The 23,840-nt window shown below is 43.4% G+C and overlaps 2 protein-coding genes across 2 annotated transcripts; one reads left to right on the top strand and one right to left on the bottom strand.

Moving 5' to 3' along the window:
* Window positions 1-1,296: 1,296 nt before the first annotated feature.
* PDCD4 (programmed cell death 4) lies at window positions 1,297-15,798 on the top strand. Its single transcript, XM_088528631.1, has 12 exons — window positions 1,297-1,438; window positions 2,598-2,694; window positions 5,873-6,172; window positions 6,631-6,725; window positions 8,469-8,582; window positions 8,853-9,074; window positions 9,347-9,444; window positions 10,726-10,840; window positions 11,549-11,656; window positions 12,492-12,602; window positions 13,561-13,700; window positions 15,019-15,798. The coding sequence occupies exons 2-12, from the start codon at window positions 2,655-2,657 to the stop codon at window positions 15,077-15,079; spliced, it is 1,404 nt and encodes a 467-aa protein (XP_088384757.1). The 5' UTR covers window positions 1,297-1,438; window positions 2,598-2,654; the 3' UTR covers window positions 15,080-15,798.
* A 212-nt stretch (window positions 15,799-16,010) lies between these two features.
* BBIP1 (BBSome interacting protein 1) lies at window positions 16,011-16,316 on the bottom strand. The gene is made up of 2 exons (XM_088528867.1): window positions 16,246-16,316; window positions 16,011-16,168 (listed from the first exon to the last, which is right to left on the bottom strand). Exons 1-2 carry the CDS (start codon window positions 16,289-16,291, stop codon window positions 16,017-16,019), a joined length of 198 nt encoding a protein of 65 aa, XP_088384993.1. The 5' UTR covers window positions 16,292-16,316; the 3' UTR covers window positions 16,011-16,016.
* Window positions 16,317-23,840: the final 7,524 nt, after the last annotated feature.

The following is a 23,840-nucleotide window of genomic DNA, read 5'->3' as shown; positions in this document are numbered from 1 at the left end:
CTTCCCCTCCCCCCCGCCCACGCGGCTGAGATGGTTTCGCCCCCCCCCCCCTTTCCTCAGGGCTGCCCCCTCCCCCGCCGTCCCCGCCCGCCGATTGGCTGCGGCGGAGCGGGCGCGGGCCAATCGGCGGCGGCCGCCGCGGCCGTGTCGCTGGGGGGAAGGAAACACAAACAAGCGGGCGGCGGCGCCGCCGGTAACGGTCGCTGCGCGCGGCGCCCGGGGCGCGCGGGGCGGCTGGGCCCCCCACCCCCCTACCCCCCTCCGCGGGACGCGCCCGGGGAGGCGGCGGCGGCGGCAGCAGCGGCTCCCCTGCATCCCCCTTGCATCCCCCTTGCATTTCCCCCCCTCCCGCGATACGCGCTCCCCTCCCGCCGCTGCCCCGCGTCCGTTAGTGAGGGAGCCCGCGGGGCTGACGGTGGCGGGCACCGGCGCTCGCCATCTTGTCGCGTTCCGCCACGTCTCGTTGCGGGTAACGGCTGTCGGCGTGGCGACCCGAAGCGCGGGGGGCAGGGCACCGTGCAGGCGGCGGGGGAGCCGCCCGGGCACGTTCCGGGGCCGCGCGTGGTGCCGCAGGGCTGCGTGTGGCGGCCCGGGTGCTGCTGCTGCTGCGGGGACAGCCGCGACAGCGGCTCTCGGCCGTGGCCTTGGGCCGCCCAGGAGGGCTCGGCTCTCCCGCTTTTGTTAAAAACGCTTTCCTGAGCGCTGGTTCATCCAGGGTTCTGTTGTACCATTCTCCTCCTTCTGCAGACACTTATGTTCATTTTGGGCCAATTACACCTCTACTGATGTAAGCTTGTAAGCTTTGGGTTTTCCTTTTTCTTTTATTTATTTTTTTAAACATGTTTTTAGATCTTATTCTGGAGCTGATCAGTAATACTGTGCTGCAGTGTAGCAGAATATGAAGTGTTTTTTCTTGCTTGCTTTTTTTTCCCTCCTTTTTTCTCTCCTTTTTTTGGCGCACAGAGAGACACACCAGCAATCTGGAGTTTGAGTGGGCCTTTTACCTTGTATTAATGGGATCCTAGGCTGGGAGAATGCATTCCTGAGGTGTAGATATGCCTGCCCATGAATTGTGAAGCCTAGTTATCCCGTGCCCCTTGCTATGTAGGGAGCAGCGTGGATTTTGGGAGAATGGAGGAACATTGTGGTGTTTTTGTGTGGTGTTTAGGTGGAGCATTACTGGTAGAGCCCTATGTGGAAAAAAGTGTTCTTTGACTTTATTGTAGATGGGGAAATACTTTGTCTTCGTTGTTACTTAATGCACTTTTGGGTCCTTTTTCTCCTCCCTTTTTAAAGAAGGGGACAACGGATGGCACATTCCTGTGAGGAGAATAAAACTGTTCTTATGTGGTAGTCTGCTCAGACCAGCCTGAGGTCCCTACAGAAAAGCCCTCTGCACAACAGTGACTCAGAACACCTGGACTCCTGAATGACCAACGTAAGGAAGGACCTGTCCTTAAAAATGGTGTGGGCCAGAAAGGACTTTGTATTACACAAAGTCGTTAACTGTTTGGATTTGGGGTTAACATTAGGAAATTAAGATTGTGACAGCTTGCTACTGTGTTCCAAACCAGGATTTCTTCACTTTTGACCACATATGATGAATCATTTGCAGTTAATAGGTCTGTGGTATAATGGACAAAAGAGGAGAAACGAGGGAAGAGGAGAAAAGCAGAAGGGAGTGATGTTGCTTGATGTCACAGTCTTGCCACGCATCCCTCAGTGAGCTATTTTCAGGGCAGCAATAGATATGAAAGAGGAACCACTGGATGCTCATAGTGTAGGGACATATCCCAGTAGTATTCCCTGGACTACAGAGTGGTTCATGTAAACATTGCAGATAAAAGTGTGTGATGGATGCTGGAGCCACTTGCTTATGTACACAGCAGAAACAAAGACAGATGATCCCAACATTGACCTATGGTGCTCTGTAGAACAGCAGCTGCTAGGAAGAGAGGGAGGAAGAGAGTAGCATAGAAAGAGGAGTTGCCAACTTCATCCTTTCCTAACTGAATGATGGGCATTTCTTAATGGGGGTGGAGTGTGCAGAAGCACAGATGGGAGAGCTTGACAGCTGTGGGTACATAAGCAGTGAAATGTAAGGGCTGTGTCCTAGAGGAGAGGAACAAAAATAATGTCTTTTTTGAGGTTCTGTCTGAACTTGATTAAGAGGTATTGTTTTATCACTGTACTTAAACTCGAGAAATATTTCTCTCAAATGTGACATTGATATTATATGCTTATCTGTATAATTCCTTTGCAGAAGAGGACAGGCTAAGGTGATAGAAGTGACTTATCAACTAAAGTTGCCCACAGAGGCCTTTTACCCATAAAATAACGTCTTTCATTTGGGTGCCTCCTTTATAAGCAACAGAACTGGTACTGCAAAGACATCAAGGTCTCTTCCCGGTGTTGTAATTTTGTGCTGTTAATTCTGGTATCTAGATAGGTGTGTTTAAGGGTGATACTGTCCTGTGTTACATTATTGCCTTCCCAGGAACTTCTCAGTTAATTATGTATTCCATAAGTGAAGATTCTGCAGCTTTTTACTCCTTCAGAATTTAATCCTTACTCTGAGACTCTCTGTTTCTCTTTAGGCCTTGAAAGGAAAACATTAAGACTTTGCATTTTGCTCTCAGTTCAGTTAAGCAACTATGGAAATAGAAAACAAGCAAGTTTATGTTAACCCTGCAGGTAAGTGATGTATTCAGTATTTTGTACTTAATGCTTCAAGCCAGTCAGGTAATTTTGTGTGTTTTAAGTTGCATTGCCTGGGGTTTGGTTTAGTTTAGTTTTAAGAATAAATTCAAAAGTAAAATGTGTGGGTGCATTTGAGAGGGATAAAGTCCATTTTTAATTAGCAATTTAGCTTAAAATTAAAGGAATAGAATGATGAGAGATTTGACTGGAAGTAGGTTTCAGTGGGAAACTACTCAGTACACTTTAGAGGCTGCTTTGAAATGGACTATTTTGTTCATATTGCTGATGTATTTTCTAACACGGTGGTGTTACTGCAGTATCATGTTTCTGTGCCTTCAGAGGGTGATAGTGATCTGCAATGGCCTCCTTATACCAAAGAATTCTTGTGGCTTATGGTGTTTTTTCAGAAAAAAAGAAACAAGTATTTTAAGCAACTATGTAATGCAAATGAAGCTGCAACATGCTGTTGATGGCCTGTTATTTTAATATTGCTGTTAGAATTTATTTAAATACTGTGGAAGATGTCTTGCTTCCCAATGGTTTAGCTCACGTTTGTTCAAAGATGTGAGACTGCTACATATCTAAATTCACCTAATTTGGCCAAATGAAATTTCTGTGTAGATAAATATTTGCTGAATGTTGTTCTTGTTATTTAAAGTAGTTCTGCATAAGCACAGATTTTAAGTATGTCTGCCAGCTTTTAGGAAGTTAGTAAGATTTTGGAGGAGTAACTTCAATGCATAGCAAGCAAAGCCTTAAAGCATTAATTTATATGTGCTTATATATATGTTACATGGCGTAAAACATGAAATGGAAGGGGAGATCAGCCTCCCTTTATTTGTACTTTTGATTTTTATGAGACTATTGATTTTTATAAACTTTTCACAATAAAAAAACATGATGTAAAGAAATAATTTGAAGATTGCTTAATTTCTTGATACAGTTTTTTCCTGGTGGAAGATTATAGTTCAGAATAAATGTGTGTCAGTGGCACACATCTAAACTACTATGACCATTTAATCTATTTGTTCAGTTTGGGGGAAAAAAACCCAACAAAACAAAAACCCAAAGCCTTTTTTACTTAGTAGTCAGATTGAGGACTGACTTGTGCTAGTTGTAGGAGTTTGCATTTTTGAAAACAGAGAGATTGGTCTTTGGAGAATGTAGATCCTGGACAGCCAGTTTGCAGGTCTAACCTGGGGAAGTTAAGATGGGGCATGAAGAACAATTTTAATTCAGTTGTTCTCTGTGAAGAGCTGGTTGCGCTGATGGGTGAGTGAGGGAAACCTGTTCGGTTTATCTTAGCACTCTTTCCCCTGGTTTATGCAAAGCTATCCTTATTTTATTAAAATAATAGACGAACTGAGAAAACTTGTTGTGGGTATATTTTTCTGGACATGATGCACACGTTATTTTGCTTGCTACAAGCATAAAATGAATGTTTTGTGGGAGGAATGAGTAAAAAGATGAAACTTCGACTGGAATGACTGCATGATTCTTCAGCTGTAGCATTCACATCTGTGAACGGTAATATCTAAATGTTACTTCTTTCATCATAAAGAAGGCAACTGCTTAAAGCTTTCTTTGTTTTGTAAAGTGGTAGTGTCCTCTTTGATATTGCAAAGCGCTTTGAGGTTGGAAATGTTTCATTAGTGCACCTTGTTTTCAAAACTGTACATGAACCTCTTTTGAATTGGGAAAAAAAAAAAAAAAGGCAGTTCTGAGAAAGGTGGCTAAGTGAACACTGTTAACCACTATAGAAATGGTGAGGTAATACATTTCAGCTAAGGTCAAATATAAGCTTAAATTATTCTTCATGTTCTGAGTTGATGCTGTGAGTTTTTCTGTAAAGTAAAAGCCCTGAGATCCTTGCAGGTCCTTACATTGTGAGAGGTAGATTTGGGGGATGGGGAGAGGGATGATACTTTCACAGTGTAGGAAGAAGCTTTTGGTAGGCAATTACTTTGTTTCATTTTATTTGTGGTAGGGGCTAGGGAATAAACAGCAATTTTAGAACCAGGATTCACACAGCCCACAATAAAGGACAAAGCTCTTTCTGGGCTTGTAAAAAGGAATGTAGTTGGTATGGGGGGTGTTTTTTGTTTTGTGTTCTCTTTAAGAAGATAACTCCAATGAAATTGTAGAGTAAGCATTTGTTACATCAGTTGTTCAAATCTTATTTGTTGTATGAAGTGGTGTTTGCCTTTTCTAGATAAGTAAGTACTTGGGGTTTGCTGGAAGTGGCAGACTGAAAAACACTGGAGGCTTCAGCCCACAGGTTGTTGGGGTATCAGGGGAGGTTAAGGTGGAATCGTTACATGAAGGCTTGTAGCCTTGGGCCTTATTTGTTGTACTGTTTGACACATTCATTTCTCTCCCTGTCATTCCCTTTCCTTTTTAAGGCTAGGAAGAATCAATCCTGTTAAATCTCCTGATTCTGAGGCTGGGGGCCTAGAACCTAGGAACCAATTCTGTTTCTTTTTTTGTAATGAGTCTTCCTTACCAGGCCTCTGGGCTTTGTACTGAACTGCATTTTTTTTTCATGGCCTCGATAACAAGAGAAATCAGAGTGAACTTGTGTTCACATGTATTCCTATGGGTCTAAGTCATTGCTTTCCCAGCGGACGGGCTGTGCTAAAAATCTGTGCATGAGAGGAATGTTGGTTGATGATTTAGGAAATTAATTTCAGTTTGGTGAATAGTCTGTTAACGTTAGCGCGTTCTTACAGAATTCTCTGCATTGGCAGTTTTGTTTGTTTCTAAATCAAGAGATGAGTGGGTGGCATGATAAGTAGACACTTAGATCTTAAGCACTTAGGAATTCTGATAAATTTTGTTCAACAAGGGTGGAGTTTTCTGTGGTTTACTCGTTTGTAAATTGTTTATTTGCTTTCCCTCTCTTTGCCTGTGATATGTTTAGCTTGTGGATAACCTCTGCTGGAGAATAAGGAATTCCTTATAACTGTTATGTGTAAATATATTTATTAAAAATGAAGTCTGTCAAAACTGTTGAAGTATAAGTGAGTTCTGTTTAATTTTAGTGTTGTAATCCATTTTAAACACATCATGACTTTGGTAATTGAAAAAAAATGTTTAAAGGAATATGTTTAAAAACATAAAAAAATGTTTAAAGCAACAAATGAGATTTTTTTTACTGTGTCTGTCTTTTAAGAACTCGATAATCTAAGCGATGCTCCATTTTCTGGTGATGAAGAAAATGGTGGGTCTGAGGATCACAAGACTGAAATCAATGGAAATTGGATTCCTGCAACTTCAATTACTGAAGCTAAAATAAATGCTAGAGCAAAAAGACGATTGAGGAAAAATTCTTCTCGAGATTCTGGAAGAGGAGACTCTGTTAGTGACAATGGAGAGACACTGAAGACTGGAGTGGTTGCACCAACAAGCCCGAAGGGGAAAGTCCTGGATAGGCGATCCCGCTCTGGAAAGGGAAGGGGTCTGCCAAAGAAAGGTTGGTGTAGCCCAGCAAAGAAAGTGCCATTGATTCTGCCCAAAAACATAGTGTGGGCATCATTCTCGTAAGCAACGATCTTCTTGCAGACGCTCAGTTCTTTGCTAGGTCCAGCAGTAGCAAATAGTACCTAGAATTTTGTATGAGTATCATAGATTCACATGGACTACCACAAATGCAAAGTAAAAGTGTGCTTATATTGGAAAGCGTAGTTGCTTCAGTCTTTAGTTATTCTTATGTTGTTTTGTATTGCTGGTATCCTACTGGAAAGAGATTAAACACCAATTGCTCAAGTGAGAATGTGTCATAAAAACACTTCTGCCCTCTTCAGCATATACCCTGGGAAATAAGAGGTGGGTACAAGCTGTGATATATTGCCTTTGCCTATGGGGAGTAGTGTTTTCAATTAAAAGCATTATTTGTAAGCTAGCTCTTCTTACTGTTCTGTGTTTTGCCAGGTGGAGCAGGTGGTAAAGGAGTTTGGGGAACACCAGGTCAAGTGTATGATGTGGAAGAAGTAGATATTAAGGATCCTAATTATGATGATGACCAGGTAGGCAAGTACTTTGTTTGCACAATGTGCATCTTGATTTTTCTTTATTTGCTACAGTTGCTGTTATGTTCATACTAGTGAAAGTGTGGTCTTGCGAGTTATGTGGATGTGGCCTGGCCAGACTAATTGCTCATTTTTTATGTACAAGAATGGATTATTGACTCCCAAGACTGCTGTATAAAGTGCAGTAGTGTAACATTCAAGGATCTTAAGTTTATTTCTTCTTTCTTTGTCTCACCAGGCAGCACCCTTTTCAAGGGTGTGTTCTTTTAGTGCTGCTTCTTGCGAAGGTGAATGTTGCAATGCTGCCCTAAACTGCACGTCAGCACCATGTTAAAAACGCAGCTGACTTTCTCACAAGGGGAGATTTTGGTCTGGGTGGAGGGAGCTTCTTACAGACTTGTTCTTTGGTCTACTTTCATCCCTCCCCACATCTTACATTTTGTCATAAAAACACTTTCAGTTAGTGTAAAGTTGATAGCCGAGATGTATTTATTTACTTACTTGTTTTCATGGAGGTTGTCTGTTGCAGCCATATTGGAAGGGGTCGGAGAGAGGATGGGTGGAGTAGAAGTTACTGGGCAAATGATGCCTCAAAAACTTAAGTGATTGAGGAAAGGAAAATTACAAACATGATTGTTGAAATCTCTTAAGATCAGTACATTTGTGAGGCTGTAAATAAGTGCTTTATGCCAAGGCAGAGTAACGTCGATGTCCCCTGAGCAGAGACTGCAGCCATGACTGCCAAGAGGTTGCCTATGGGTACATCAGAATGTGGACTTCACAGTTTTTTTTCCAGCAATTCAGAAGATTGCCTTAGCAGAGAGAGCTGCTGAAATTAAAGCTGCTGATAGCGTAAAAGGAACCTGAATGAGTATTCCATGGGAATTCTGCATGATTAGCTTTACTGAGGTTGTTGTCTGTTGCAAACAGAAGCTGGTGTAGTGGAAGAACAGGCATTTTGCCTTCTTAATTCTCGGTTGTGGAAGGCTGCTTTCAAAAAAGCAGCTGGGAACTTCCGTGTTCAGATGTCTTTGATCTGTAGTGTTGCTGTCAGTGTCACTGCTGTGCTCTGTGAGGAATGGGGAACTGAATTATGGTGGGAGAGGTGGCTGTGCTGGAACTCTGGTCTTAGACATAGGACAAGGGGCAGTTGCTGTGTGATTCTTTTTCCTCTTAGGGAAAGTTTTCACTCACAAATATCCTGAAAATGCCTTTTCCCTGCCATGCAGATACGGGCATGCTTGTGCCTGTCTGGTCACGTAGTCCTGAGGGAAGGGAAAAACGTCAGGCTTGCTGGCAGCAGCTGGAATGGGCTTGCAGGGAAAGGTGCTGTAAGTTGTCTTGCGCTGGGGCACGGCTGAATCTGCTGAGCTCTCGGGAGTTTCTGCTGCCTCCCTTCAGCAGGGAGGGCCCGTGGGTACTTTGTGTCCATGCCTTGTCAGCAGGGCCCTGGGAGCACTGTGCAGTGCCGGCCGTCATGTAAGTGCAAATGCAGCTTCCTGGTTGACTTCAGCTGGCAATAAACCCAAACTATAAGGAGCACGACATTTAGCTTTACTCGCTGCCCACACTTTAGGTGTAGAGACATAAATCTATTACTTTCTGTGAGAATCTTGACTGCCAGGAGCGTGCATAAAGCTGGAATGATTTAGAAGATATTTGTGCTAGTAAAACTGCGTAACATATAAGAAGATACAGTATTGTTTTAAAAAGTGTGTATGTCTTTGCCTTTAAAAATAGGAGAACTGTGTCTACGAAACAGTAGTTTTGCCTCTGGATGAAAGAGCATTTGAGAAAACTCTAACACCAATCATACAGGAATATTTTGAGCATGGAGATACTAATGAAGTTTCGGTATGTCACATGCTATTTGTTTGTTTATTTTGGGAGACAGCCCTGTAGTGTACATGGGAGTCTAACAGCTAGCTGATACTGGATGTATAAAGATGGCAAGAATGTGCAATTAGAATGCCTAAATAGTTGCTGGTGCTCATGCCGTAAAAATAAAGATGTATGTATGTATATATGTGTGTGTGTATATATACATAGAAGTCATGATTTTGTTTTTATATATATTTTGCACACTCACACTTAATCTTTTTTTCTTTTTCAAATCTTATTTAGGAAATGCTGAAGGATTTAAATCTTGGTGAAATGAAATACAGTGTGCCAGTGCTGGCTGTTTCCTTGGCATTGGAGGGGAAGGCTAGTCACAGGGAAATGACCTCTAAGCTCCTCTCTGACCTTTGTGGGACAGTAGTGAGCAAAACTGACGTGGAAAAATCATTTGATAGACTACTTAAAGATCTACCTGAATTGGTTTTGGATTCTCCCAAAGCACCACAGGTATATCTGATATATTTTTTCTGCCTGTATTTAAAAGCTATTTCTTTTAAATTGTGGTTAAATTGATCAAGTAGACTGAAAAAGACTTCATGTTTGGAAAATATGCGTGGATTTTCTTGGTGTCTAAAATCCCTTATCCAATTTCCCAGCCTATGTTTTTACTTTGAGATGATTCATTTTAATAAATGAAACCTGAAAGCCAAGTATAATTGTCTATTTAGAACTGCTTTGAAATTCAAGGTTTATTCAAAATTGCCTCTGTTTTCTTGCAGCTGATGGGCCAGTTTATTGCTAGAGCTGTTGGAGATGGGATTTTAAGCAGTACCTACATAGATGGCTACAAAGGCACCGTGGATTGCACCCAAGCTCGGTAATTTACTTACTTGCTCAAGTTTCAGTTTTCAGTTTAAGAGGCCAAACAAGATTGTAATTTTGGGACTTTAGAATAAACCATGTGGTTCTTTATTAATTCTTCTTGCTTAGTTAGAAATGAACTGAAAAAAAATACACCAAGAGCATCACCAAAAAAAATCAGAATGACTCGGATAAGAGGAGAAATGTTAAAGTGCTTGAAGAATATGTTAATGCATTTGAGTTTAGTCAGTCAGGTTTGTTGTCCAACTTATGTTTAATTAAAAAAAAGGGAGGGGGGAGCAACCTGAAAGAACTTACTATAGAAGTTTTTGTCTTAGAAAAGACTTTAATGTGACTAATGAATAAATATAGCATCAGGACAACTGCTTTAAATATGTTGTGAAACTATTCTGTTTGCAGTGTTTATAGTTAGCTGCCTAACTTGAGGGTTCAAGGTGTGAAAAATATTAGTAATAATAATAAAATAAAATGCAATTTTAAGCATTTTAGCCTGGGAAGTGCACATGTGGGGTGCTTTCATGCCTTTACTGTTTCTTGGACAGTCTTTGCTGCTTGGTAATTCTGTTCCTGCATATAGCAGTTCTTACTGGCTTGCCCTAGTGTGAGCATAGTCACACAACTATTCCTTCTATGCTTGGCTGGTACTTAACTGGGTCTGATTTTTTTTTTTTTTTCTCACCTCAATTGTTTTTTTTCTTCCTTTTCTCAATGATCCAACCAACTTCCTTAATTCACTCTGTTTTCTTGCAAGTATGTATTTGCTTTTTCCAAAGTGGTGTTTTGACTTATATTGCCCAGGTTTCACAAAACAGCAAATAATGTTTCAGCAGAGAAGCTGTTCTTTAGCTCAGAAGCAATTCAAGCCTTGTTTGTTTGAGATGCACGTGTCAAACTGCATGTGTGGAGGAGCCCAAATAGAATTCATCTCTGCATAGGAATATTAAATTACGTCATACAAATGTTTCAGATTCTACACTGATGACTAAGGCCTGCGATCATTGCAGGACCAATATCTGTCCTGAGTGCACATTATAACCAAAAGCGTTAAGTGGGTGGAAAGAAAACTTTGGGACCAATATTACAGACATCTTGATCAAGAAGTCGGCGTGAAGTTGCTACTGGTGAAGTTTTCCCAGAGATTGGTCCCTGTGACTTTAGCACAAGCACTGTGCCTTTTTTTTTTTTTTTTTTAAGTGGGAAAATGGTGGGAAAATGTAGGTATTACAGATTCTCCTTTTGGTTTGTAGCTTCCTAAAGCCCCAATTTTGCTTTCTAGAGCTGCACTCGACCGAGCTACTGTGTTGCTGAGCATGACCAAGGGTGGAAAGCGCATAGACAACGTGTGGGGGTCAGGAGGTGGCCAGCAGTCTGTGAAACACCTTGTGAAAGAGGTAGCTGACTTGTACAGAACTCCTGAGTTTTCTGTTTAAGCCCATCATCTTTGGGATGGTGCAGAGGTGCATGGATCCTGCAACAAAATGTTGTCAGACTGGGTTTTTGGATTATTATTTTATTGATTGAAAAGGATGCTGGCAATACAGACCATGAACTGGTATACCTTTGTTTTTGCTTAACAGCTTTAAGAGTTTCCAGTTGAAAAGGTAGAGGAAAAGATCCAAGGGGGAAGCTGGCAGTTTGTTTTGTAGCATCACTGAGTAAAAGCACAGTAGGAACAAAATGGGAGGAGGAAGAATCGGGGAAGTTTAGAGATCCATACTAAGAAAGAGGGAAAGGTTTAAAGGAAACAGTCATGTTAAAAAATCTAGATAGTGAGCATAACAGATGAGAGGAAGAGTTCTGGGGAGGAGAACTTTATCATAGCTATGTTAACTTTTCATTGTAATGGCAATCTTACATGAGCACTAGAAATGCTGCTTGGTATCTGTATTACAGCATGGATAAATACTGCGTTTAATGCTATTTATCTTTTTTATATGTAATTTATATACAATTTAATACTATTTTTAAAATTTAGATGCAAGTTTGGGGAACTAACGTGCTGCTAAGTGGGTTGCAGATTATCAACAGTTAAAAGTGTTTTTTTTTTTTTTTTAATAACTAACTAGCGTTGTGTTTTGTTTGTTTTAAAAATTCAATAGATTGATATGTTGCTGAAGGAATACTTGCTTTCTGGAGACGTGTTGGAAGCTGAACGTTGTCTTCAGGAGCTGGAAGTGCCCCACTTCCACCATGAACTTGTATATGAAGTAAGGAGACATTAGAGTCCCTTTAACGACTGTCAGTAATAAAAGGAGACTGTGTTTTGTTTTGATGTGGGTGTGTATGTGCTGTAACTTGGATCTGAAGCTCAGGTTGCAAGTTCTGATGTTACTTGAATAACTAAAGTGAAGTTAATAGTCTGTGTTCATTTGTGTGCGCTTTGCGCAACAAATAAACCTTTTTTTCCCCCACTAAGGAATAGCAGCAAAAACATACTTGGTGTTTATTTCCTTTTAGTTGCAACCTTATTGCAACAGATTTCAAATAACTGGATATTCTAAATTGTAGGGTTTTTGTTTGTTTTTTACCTGCTAAATGAGGAAGTGCTTGTTTACCACTAAAACTGAACAGCCAGAATCTGAAATGGGCTGATTTTTTTCCTTTTGAATAACTTGACTCTATTAAGCAAATCTCATAGGAGTAAAAAATTTATTTTGCCTGTTGGCATTTGGGGGGATTAAAAAAAAATCACATTGTTTTGGGTCATAGATAAGAATTAATTTCACAACATAATTTTCCATCTGTAGTGCAGCAACCGTATGAGTATGGCCATGTATCTCAAGTCAGGCAGCGCTCTTTACTGTGTCTTCTAGTTTTTCAATTTTCACCGTTTCTGTCCTTATTCCAGTATCTTTCCATCAGTCTTTTTTTTTTCCTCCAAAAATTAATATACCGGAATTGCGATTCCTTACAACTGGCCTTCCTGCCCCTGAAAATATGCAGTACTGCATCTCTTGTTCCTTTTAGCACTTCATATGCTTATATGAGATGTGCTTGAACCACTGTTTTTTTTAGCTAAAGAGCTTGCATAATTTGTTTCAGGCAGTGGTGATGGTTTTGGAATCAACTGGGGAAAAGACTTTTAAAATGATACTGGATTTGTTGAAATCTTTGTGGAGATCTTCAGTCATTACTGTGGACCAAATGAAGAGGGTAAGTGTCATTTGGAGAATACTGGGTTTGATCTCCCCAAATTTGTGCAGTCTTTTCTTAAGGTAAAAACCTGGCAGGATATTGTTTCTGCTCCCTCCACTCTCCCCTTCCCCACACTCCTGTGTCTCATGCAAAAACAGTCGCTGATGTTTGCAGTATGTAATGATACTTAGCACGTACTGGAGGAAATACAGATTAATTTTGGCCATTAGTTCATAGCAGAGCTTGGGATACTTAATGTTGTTGTTCTTGTTGAAAAATTTCAACTGATCTTATGCAATTAACTGATTAAAAACGAATCATTTAAAATGCTACACTTAAAAAGTTCACATTAAGTACACTTAATGCTTCACTTAAAGTTTTTTTTTATCAGCAGTTCTTCATAACTGAAGAAGTATAATGAGATCCACTTAATTAGAAGTATCAACTAGAGTAGTACATAGAAGCAAATGTCTTACTAAAGTAGCATGATTCATGACTTTGCTTCCAGCTGTGAATACTGGACAGTTGTGCTATCCTGGGACAAACTGGGTACCACACTCGTGGCCAGTTTTTCCCAATCCTCCTGCTGGAAGGAAGTGATGAAGTCCTCTCTGGTTGGCACAGGTACTTCACTTGCTGCATAGTGGTGATCATTTGCAGCCTGTATATATGTGTTTAATTTATGTGGCAAAAATATTAAGTTTGGTTCCATGCGATAACCACTAGGCTAATCCTGCCTGGTTTTATAACCTTTCTGGAATCTTAGAAGTTCTGCTAGTGTTTTTATGTGTGTATGCAACTGTAATCCCATGATCCTGATATTGTACCTTGTTTTTCTGCAAACTTACAGTTCCTTTGGCTTACGTTTGTTGAAACTGTTTATAGGATATACAAAAGTACATGAAAACTTATCCTACAGAAAAACTGTAATAATCACAGGATAATCACATCGCTGCTCAAATTGTTACCCTTGCAGGGCTATGAACGAGTTTACTGTGAAATCCCAGATATTAACCTGGATGTGCCACACTCCTATTCTGTGCTTGAGCGGTTTGTAGAAGAATGCTTCCAGGCTGGGATAATCCCCAAACCACTGAGAGACCTCTGTCCTTCAAGGTACTTGTTTCATTATCCATAGGTGAAGGTGCAGCTTTTTGTTGCCCCTGTAAGTAACAGAAAGGGGGGATCTTGTGACCTGGGTATTGTAGATAGGGAGCAAAGGAGGATGGAGGAATAGGGGACTGGGAAAGAGTTTGTTACAAAGGTGCTTTGATCTGAAACTATTTTCAGGGCACTGGGGTAAGTAGTTGAGGAAAGTAACCACCTGTAGAGAGTCTTGGGCAGCGTGTGCCTGTCTCCTTGCCAGAGGAGGAAGAGCTGCTGCTTCGCTCCCTTGTTACTGTGCTGACAGAGATCAGTGCAGTCCCAAGGTGCAAGATTCGGGCATCCCAATGACCCACGTAGTGTCAGTAGGAAAACAGACAACCATTTGTAATTTGCTTTTACAAAACTGTTTAAGTAAACATTAAAGTGCATTAATAGAACTCTAAAATCAGATTAGACTGATTACATCAAAGGGAGTAGGCAATTTACATGGTATAAGCTCTAAATACCTAATCCTTTACTATCTGTCTATCATGTGGTTTGCTTAGTGTTCTTATGTTTTGTTATTATTTACTTATAGCAAATGATGGCTATTGCAGAAGTGTTGGGTATTCAGTTTTCTCCTTACTGGCTGCTACAGATCCATAAATTTTACTTCTGTGGGAAGTAAACACTGTTTTGTTAAAACTGATGTTAACAATATTTCTGCTCTCACGTCTGTGTGTCAGAAATACTACTTTAAACAATTTTTTTAAAAGTTCGGTTGTGTTGTTAGCCATCTTAAGCATTATCATCTTCCATCTGGCATTCAGTTCAGGTTTGAATTTTTCTTGACTTTATCAAAGGCAGCCTCTATTTGTGGATTTTGGGCTTGTGTCCGTCGTTACGCTATTAAATGTTTTCATGCATGGGGTGTGGGAGGGTAGCAAGTGGTCATCTCGGCAACAAAAGCGTGATTATACTGGAGCACCAGTAACTGCCTTTGTGACTAGCATACTTCTGCTTGGGTTAGAAAATGCCACTCCTAGGTCTGCAACATATTTTTGTGCGTGTTAATGATAACATTGGCTATTAAAAGATCAGCAATGCAGAAAGTATTTGAAAGTGCAGGTTTTGAAAAGCTGCTTACAAACACAACTCTGTGTACCTAAATATTGACAGATTTGGGTAATTTATCAAGTGATGAAGACTATTTAATAGCTCATCTTGCTGAACTTGTACATCTTGTGCTTAACTCCCAAGACCATGTGAAGATTTTCAGAAGTAGGTAAGAAAATACAACTGATGCTACTATGAATTTCTTAGAAAGGTACTTTCTGTTTTCTTACAGGGGCAGGAAGCGTTTTGTGAGTGAAGGAGATGGAGGTCGTCTTAAACTAGAAAGTTACTGAATGTGAAAACCAACTCCTGAAGCCTTAAAAGTTTAAAGGGGAAAAAAAGATATATAAATATACACACACATATGTGTGTGTCTGTATATATGTGTACACACACACACTTTTCTAGTGTATGTGTGTATATACCCACAGACACACATATATACCTACTACACCAAAATTCTAGAGTTGCTTAGCACAGTTCATATTTTTTTAAAGCACATGTTTTGGGTACAAATCATTTTTTAAATAGTTTTGTAACTTTCAGGAAGAAACTTTCTTTGGGCATGCAGTAGAACAACTGGCCACTCTGCTGTGGTGGGTGGTGCCTTCAAATAAGCTATCTTTTTTTATAAGTGCCATATGTTTATGACCTAATCATTCCATGTTTGCATCGATGTCTAACTGCCGCTTTTTCTTTCAAGGACAGTGTTTTCATTATAAAATCACTGGTTTATACAAAGCTTTACAGAAGGGTCAAGTTATGCTGCTGTGACCCCATTTACATTGCTGCTGAAGAAATACTGTGCTTTGGGAGGAAAAAAAAATAGTTGTTTATTTCTTTTAAAGAGCCCAGGAAACTGGGATTGGGTCATAAGCTGCATTCATCTGCTCCAGGGGAGAACAGCTCTAGGTTTAGATTTTCTAGCTACCACTTACCAGACTTGTCTTTTTTATGTAACTGGAAAAGTGAAAAGTTCTGGTGTCGAACACATTAAAGTAATGTTTTTTGGGACGCTGTCCGTTCTGTCTCTTCTTTATTGAACCTCTTTTTCACAAGGCGGGGATCGCTAAGCCCTGAGCGTTACAGCAGGGAGAAGAACACGACCCGCGGTGAGCGCGGGGCGGGCACGGAGCGGGGGCGGTTCCGAACGGGGCGGTTCCGGACGCGGCGGTTCCGGACGCGGCGGGGCGCTAACGGGGACGGGGGGCGCTCCGGCTCCGCGCGCGCTCAGGGCCGCCCGCCCGCGGCCTCCTCGCGCCGCGCGGCCTCCAGCGCCGCGCGCTGCAGCTGCTCCAGCTTCTCCAGCGACACCGACTTGAGCGGCAGCAGCTTGGGCTTGCACAGCACCATGGCGGGCGCGTCCTCGGCCGAGAGCTGCCCTGCAGCGGAGACAGGCGCCGCCCGTGAGCGCCGCGCCCGGCCCGGCCCCGCTCCCGGCCCCGGCCCCGGCCCCTACCCTGCTTGGGCAGCACCTCCCGGAACGCGGCCTTCCCCTCCGGCATGGCGGCGGCGCGCACGCGCACTGCTCGCCGCAGCGCCACGGCGGGCGGGACCAAACTACACCTCCCAGCGAGCCTCGCGCGCAGGCGTTCGCGCGCAGGCGTCCGCGCGCCCCCCTTGTGCATGCTGGGAGTTGTAGTCCTGGATGGGGCGCGGCGGAGGCCGCGGCTTGCCCAGGGGCACGCCGGGAATTGTGGTCGTTGCTTGTGGCAGTTGGCGTTGCCCGCAAACCGACACCGTGCGGGCTGCTTGTTTGTTTGCTTGTTTGTTTGTTTATTTATTTGCGAGCCTCACGAAGACAGAATTGACTTTAGCTTTGAGCTGGGCTAGGTGTGACAAAATTTCAGGTCTTGTCCTTATTTTATTGGTGTCACAAACAAGTCGTGCTCGTTGGCTGCATTGAGCCCCGCAGCCAGCACTACCTTCATAACTGATAAGCTGGTTTTCCTTTTCCCAGATATTCGCAGTACGGCAGGTAGCAAGGAGAGGAATCTGCTGGAATCCAGAGCATTTCATAATGTGGCAGCCACTCACTGAAAGCCCTGCAGACACAAAACAACATTTATTTTAAGTCTTGAGAAACATCTTCTACTAAGCACAAGGGAAAAAAAGATTTAAGTGAAGCAATATTTCTAGTCCCATAGGTGTGTGAGGCTGTTTTTTAAACACATAAGTGCTTTTTACTTTTACTCTGCTTTTTGAGTTTGTCAATTCATGTTTCCTTTCTTTTTCTTCTTTTTTTTTCATACAAGAAAGTCTGGAATCAGGTCATTAGTTTAGAAACAAAAACCTTATTGAGAGTACTGTATAAACACATAACTCTGGACATGAGATGTTTAAAAATAAAGCTGGTTTCATGAGAATTGCCCATCTCGTGAGTGATTTTCTGCCCTAAGTAAACACTTTGCTGACAGTTCTAAGAAACTTTTAATAACCCCTGGTCTGTGTCTGCTTTTCAAGCAGGTATCTTTCTCTTGCTTTGTTTTTCAAGTATCTAGAAGTCTTCTCACCTCTGCGATGCCTGGGGAGGCCAGAAATGCAGCGCTGCATCGTGACTTGGTGCCGTGTTGAACAGAACAGCCTGCGCTTTCACAGCTGCACGTGGAGATGTGCTGTTTCCATGCACCGGTCTCCTTAGCGGCTGACAGCCCTGGGCACAGGCCGTGAGGAAGGTTGTTCTGGGTGACATAGCAGGGGTGGCTTCCTGGGGCCTCCTGTGAGGACACTTTGCAGGTGTCTTCACAGCCTCAGAGGAGCTTGGAATTAAAAACGGTCCTTGTTTTGTGAGAGGGGGTTGATAGACGAGTGGGTTTCTTTGAGCTCAGTGTGATAAATATTCTTACTCTAAAATCTATTGGCACTTTCAAGCCGTACTTTCAAGCTGCACACATCTTGATGTGTGATGCAAGAATAAAAGGTGGAAGGAGAAATCCTTATTCAGCGCAAAGATTCGTACCTCACTGCTCCGTTGGTGCCAAGTGCCTGGCAATGCAGAAGCAGCTTTTGGCCTGGCTGCTCTTTCCGTTCTCCACGCGCGATGTCCGGTGGATGCTGCGATCCGGCCGCCTGGCTCCATCCCCTCCCGGGCTGCCCGGGCAGCTGCTCCAGACCGGCGCTTCTAGGAGCTACTGCTCTGCTCGTGCGGTTTGAATCGCTCGAGTCCTTGGCCTGGTGCCGTGAACTGCCAGCAGAGGCATGCTGTAATTGCCCGTAAATGCACCGTCTGTCATATTATTGTTTAATTATTCCAGCTTCTCAGCACCACACACTGCTTAGCGTCTCTCTTGCTATCTTTATTTAATTGAGTGGAAAAAAGCGGAGACTTGTGCTTCACTTACGTCACTTTGTATTTATCCACCATCTTTGGATCCTCCTTCGAAGCCCCAGCTTTTGTATGCAGAAGCCAGCCTTTTATATAGTCAATAATGTCAATATTTAAAGCATATGTTAGAAACAGAATCAATATTTTAACACATGGTAAACTCGGGCCATAAATCTCTTAACACAGTGAAATGATTGTATTATTATCCTTTGAAACACCCCTCCTCCCCCTGGGAAACAAGGAGGGGAAAGAAAACTCTTGAATAACCAAGTCCTTGTTCGTACAATGCAGGACTGTTCCTGGCTTGTCACTCTGTCTGTGTCACTTCTTTCTCTTCTGTCTAGCAGCCCTCCCCTTTCAGCCGTGTTCGATGCCTTCATCTTGGAGATCCTTCATTCCCTCGCCCATCGCTGCTGATGGTGTAGTTCACTGCAGGGCTATCACCTCTTTCTTGCAATCGCCTTGCAGAGACCCCTTCCACTGCCCACTCCTCACTGTTTCACAAACACCGCTGCGCTTGCAAGGAACCCTAATAAGGGGTGTTTAAAAAATCAAACAAACAAAAAACCCCCAAACCTGAGAGTTTTTCACAGCTCTCTCCAACACTCTCCTTCCCCCCGTGGCCTACACAAAGGTGGCCGTGCGTCGGCCCCTGCCTACGACAAGCGCGTGACATTTTTCTGGTCTCACATTTAGCTTCCAGGCTCTTGGAGGCAGCGCAATCTATTTTTACATCACCTCGCGTATAAGATCAGGATGGGGCTGCTGCACATGGCCACAGCAATAATGATTATTAAGGTTGTTAGCACTCTCCTGTCCAGGTTTTCGTGTCTCTAGGCACATGGAGTTTCATGGTGTCCCTTTGGAAAATCATTCCACACCTGAATACATTTAGTTTTTCTGGATTTTTTTTTTCTCATGGATCCTCTCGTGAAATGTTCCTTTGCAGCTGGACTTCATACGCTGCCCGGACTGGGCCAGCACCTTTGCTGGGGTTGTGCTTTTGGCTTCCCATCACTGAAATGAGAGACTTACTTCACATTATGTTCTGGATTTTTCACCCATCTCTTTCCTGCGGGAAAGAGCAATTTACATAATGATTTCGCTGTGGAACTGACTTCAGGCCTGACTGCTATTTGTCACCATTCAGGAACTCCATTCCTGGCTGCAGGAGAAGACTCAGTCTTCCTCTTTAAGACCAGCAGGCAAATGTTTTATTTCCCCTCCCATATCCCCTTTACATAAAAACTACATCTTTAAATTAATTTAAATTTGGGCTGTTCTGGGTCAGTGTGCAGTTTTATTGTATTTGGTTTTCCCTGGGGCCTCTCCCGCTCGCTGATCCGCACGTTCTCCCATGTCGGGCAGGGAATGAGCGGCTGCAGTCGCCAGTAAAACGGCTCTGGCCGGTGGCCACCCCCGTGCACGGGGCAGGGGCCGTCACAGCCGCCCTGCACGGAGGTGCCGCCGCTCCCAGGCGCTGCTTGGACGCAGCGGAGCTGGTTGTAGTAACCTCAAGCAAAACATGCAATAAAATTGTTGTGTCTTTCTACGCCCCTCCCTGAGACCTTTCCCCGTTCCTGGCTACCGTGGGAGCCTCCTTTCTCCTGCTTCACACCTTTATCAGCTACAACTGATAAGAGTGCTGAGGTGCCGGCTTCAGACCGGCCTGGTTGGACGAGAGGCCGCCTGGCTACGCAGCTGCAGACACCACAGGGCCTGCAGGAGGGACCTGCCCCCTCTTCCTTCTACAACAGGGGCAGGATGGAGCCTTTTACGAAGTTCAGCGTAGAAAAATCCAGGCTACTTTTATCCTGGCGTTCCTACACGCCAGTCTGCCTGGCACTAATCTTCCTGGACCCTACAAGGTGGGATGCAAGGCGCTGCGTGAAGGGAACCCCCGCGCGCGACTGCGGCCAGGCCCGCGCGCAGGCCGGCACCCGCACAGAGCCGCAGCGACCAAGGTGCCGGGGAAGCCACGGCCACGTTCGGCTTGGAAACACCTTCCAGGGGAGCAGGTGGTGCTTTGCATGGAATGGTCCATTCCCCAGGGCCCCCACGAGGTCTCTGGAAAGGGAGATGTCTGCAGGCAGAGCGCCTAAGCGTAGGTTTATCCCTATGGTCTCCACAGGAAGCCTAGCACCTCCGTGGGCTTGAACTAGCTCCTGCTCCTTAGTTTGGGCAGTTAATCTCCTCTTGGAGCTGCTGCCTATGAAATTCGGGTGCTGCAGGGCCCGGCTCAGGCGAGCTGCTCCTGTGGAGGGCTTTGTGCTGGGTCCTGCTTTGTGCTTCTGGTTATCCTGGGATGCCAGCGAGTACGAGAGGAGCGAAATGAAGCTGGGGCAGGTTGGGTTCTCCACAGAGAGCCTGGTGGAGCTGGAATAACCGTCATCTGTTTCTGTTTAACTCAGTTTCCATTCCAGCCTTTCCCCTTTAGAACAGAGATAACTGAAGCCTTTAATTTGCCCTGACTTTCACTGTAGAGGAAAGTAGGAGTTTATAACAGCTGAGACTACTCTGTCTAGAAAAACTACACTAAAAATGTATACATTTATTTTCTCTCATGAACAAAAATCTCTTGCTTATTTCTATTGTTTTGAATGTTGACTTTGAAAGATGATAAACTGATTGAACTGATTGACTCGGTTTGTGTAACTGAAGATTAACTTCCCTGGAAACCTATGGATTTGCAGTTTTTTTTTTTTTTCCCTAAGTAAACTGAAAGATTACTAACATGGGGTGGTTAGGACACAGAACATACTTGGAAGAGTTTGTGTATGTGTTAGTAGATAAAAAAAACCCTAATATCATGCATGACGTTTTGGATGTGCTGTTTCAGAGTTGGTGTCCTGTTTTTCCACTGGAAGAGCCCCTGTAGGACCTAGGGAGCCTGTTGGAAAACATGCCAAGGGCCTGACGCACATAGACATGTTCTAATGAGTTGAAAGCTAAAGCTGGCAGGACCAGATATTTTTTTTTAACATGATAGTTTTACAACCCTAACTCATGCTGCTGAGTTTGGAGAACAGAGGCACCTTAAACAAACTCTGTTGTTCTCTCACGTGCCTATTTGCTTTGTAGAACCAGCAGGAAGAAAAAAAAAATTCTTGTCACTCAATAAGCAGATCAGACTCTGAACATACGAAGGAGACTAATGGTAAAAACAGCAACATTTTACTGCACCATAGCCGGAGAACGGTTCAATGGAGAACCACATTTGGAGGTTCCTCTTCTTTGTAGCCTTCTCCCTATCGCAGCAGCACCTCACCCTCAGCAGAAGCTGTCGCAAGGCTGGGTTAGTTTCACGAGGGTTTTCAGCGTGGCCAGTCGTCTCGTGGGCCGCTCTCCTGGGGTACCAGCTCCTACAGGCTCTGCAGGTCTGCGGGCACCTGCAGGATGTTGCAGGGGACGGACAGAAAAGACAGCAGAACTGAGGAACCGAGTGTGCCGGGATGAAGACGCCAGCAAAAAGAGACAGGAAGGTCACTGAGAATTGAAAGTTAGACAAAAAAAAACAGAGGAGACTGGACCTGGTGAGAAGCGCAGAAGCTGGGAGGCACCTTGCAGGTAGAAAGGAGAGTGGCAGAGCAGGTGATCAATGCCTGGAAGCAGAGGTTGGGCAGAAGCAAAAAGGAAGGAAAACGAGTGCTGTGGGAGGCCGCTCCACACAGGCCTGAGCCAAAGGGAAAACCAGTGGGAAGGGGCATGGCAGCTCCTGAGAACACCCTTCCTGCCGGAGCTGCAGTGGGACAGGGATTCCCTCTGCCTGACCCCCGCTTCCCATCCGTGAGTAATCCCAAGCCAAAGAGCAGTCTCTTGTGCCCCCAACCATACCCCCTCATAGAGAAATGACAAGAATTTAGTGTCCTGGGACAAAAGGGCAGCTGCTGAATGCCTGAGGGAGGTGGGGGGGACTCTCGTCTAGGTAGCTGACCTAAAAATTTACAATTTAGAAGAGGAAACGAAAAAGCCAGGTGAGAAGGCTGTGAGAGAAAGGATCAATTCCCTTGCTAAGAAAGAGCAAGGGATCCACGTATTTGTACATTTGAGGTACATGAATTCAGTTGAGGATGGTTCTCAAGCTGCTGGACTGATCTTGTGGTCAGCCTAGGCAAGCTTAACAAATTAATTGTTTCTAGTTCATTGTGTAAGAGCTGGCTCCTAATAAATCACACGGCTTTGCAGAAACATGCTTGAAACAACTGTGTAAATACAAAATAGCCTTAGGAATGGTCTTATGAATCCACCAAATAACCCGAATTCCACGCGTGCCCCTCCAGTGCTGCTCTGGATGAAGGTTACAGTCCGCTCCTGTTATCTGTTTCTGTTTCTGCAAGAGGGGCAGAGGTCTGGGTCAGCGCTCGTGATAACCCATGGAAGTGCTGGGCTGCCACACGATCCCGCACGGATGCTTTGCCTTTTTAACAGCACATAAAACACCGCGCATATGAAAGGAACATTAGCAAGGTTGCAAAGCCAAGCGTTTAAAAGTTAGGCAATGTCCAAATGAAAGTCGCCCGTGAAACCTTAATGCAGATCCTGCGTGCTCGTAGGTTATGAAATACTCTTTAATTGTTTCACATGCTGCTCATCCCAGTTTGAATGGCAGTAAGTCAAGATCCTCTCACAATTTCACAGATTTTCTAAGGAAATGGAGACAAACTTCTGCCTTACTCTCTGTGGATATTCCTTTAAGGAAAGGTATGCAGTCATATCCCACAAGGTTTGAAATAGGGGCCTGTCTGTGTAGCCTCCTGGGGCTGACAAGAGGCCATTAATGAATATTGCTAAGAAAAGTGAATATTCTCATCTTCCACACTGCATGTGATACCAAAGATGTGGAGAAAAATTGTGCTCTCAGTTTAGGATGGAATTTAGCTCCCCAACATCCAGTATGAAGGTATAAAATTACTCCATTTGTGCAGATTAAAAGCAAATCCCATGTGTATAAATTCTGCCTTTCCAAAAAAAAGTTTGCTAGTTTTGATTGTTGGCACAGGTATTAGGGCAGTCATTAGCCTAATCTCATATGACTTATTTAAGGAATTGAAGAGAAGGGCAGAGTTATCAGTGTGAAATTAACTGGATGATTCCCTGCCCAGTCACAATTGTGGTTCTGCTTTACTTCAACTTTTCAGTTTTGTTTCATCATGCAAAGGGCAAAACAAGCTTCTTGACTACAAGGGTTTATTAGATTTCAAAGCTTGTTTTTTAAAGTGAAGCAAGTAGAAATGGAGATGAATTCCGTAACAAATGCATGATACACCCAGCTGTGTACATACTTCTCCAACTCCAAATGCAAAAGGGCTGTGGCACTTTTTGCACAAAAGGGCCCTTAGAAACGTAAAGGTGCCATAGGCAAGCAACAAAATATGCAGATTCTCCTTGTGTTTGGTGAATACACCAAACCATGATCTTTTAAGGGAGAAAATAGCATTATATGTAGCAATCTGTGTGAGCTCAAATAAACTGCACAAGAAAAATACTATTTCAAATGTTAAGCTTTTCAAGGCAAGGAACATATCTGCATTTATCTTGCAGAGGGCTGGTGTCCTGCTGGCACTCAGCTGTTACCGAACAACAACAAATAAATATCCACTCATTGTAAGATGTATCGTCCCTAGGGAATTCTCTCTGGTATATTGAATTCCACGCTCTGATCCAAGATGCTGGGAAGCTAATTCTGCTTTTAGCACCATACAGCATTACTAGTGGAAAAGCATGTAACC

The sequence above is a fragment of the Tinamus guttatus genome, unplaced genomic scaffold (genome assembly GCF_059628265.1).
Source record: "Tinamus guttatus ecotype Peru unplaced genomic scaffold, ASM5962826v1 Tinamus_guttatus_pri_ptg000314l, whole genome shotgun sequence".
Taxonomy (NCBI): domain Eukaryota; kingdom Metazoa; phylum Chordata; class Aves; order Tinamiformes; family Tinamidae; genus Tinamus; species Tinamus guttatus.
Note: the sequence above shows the minus strand (reverse complement) of the source record. Positions and strands in the feature narration are given on the sequence as shown.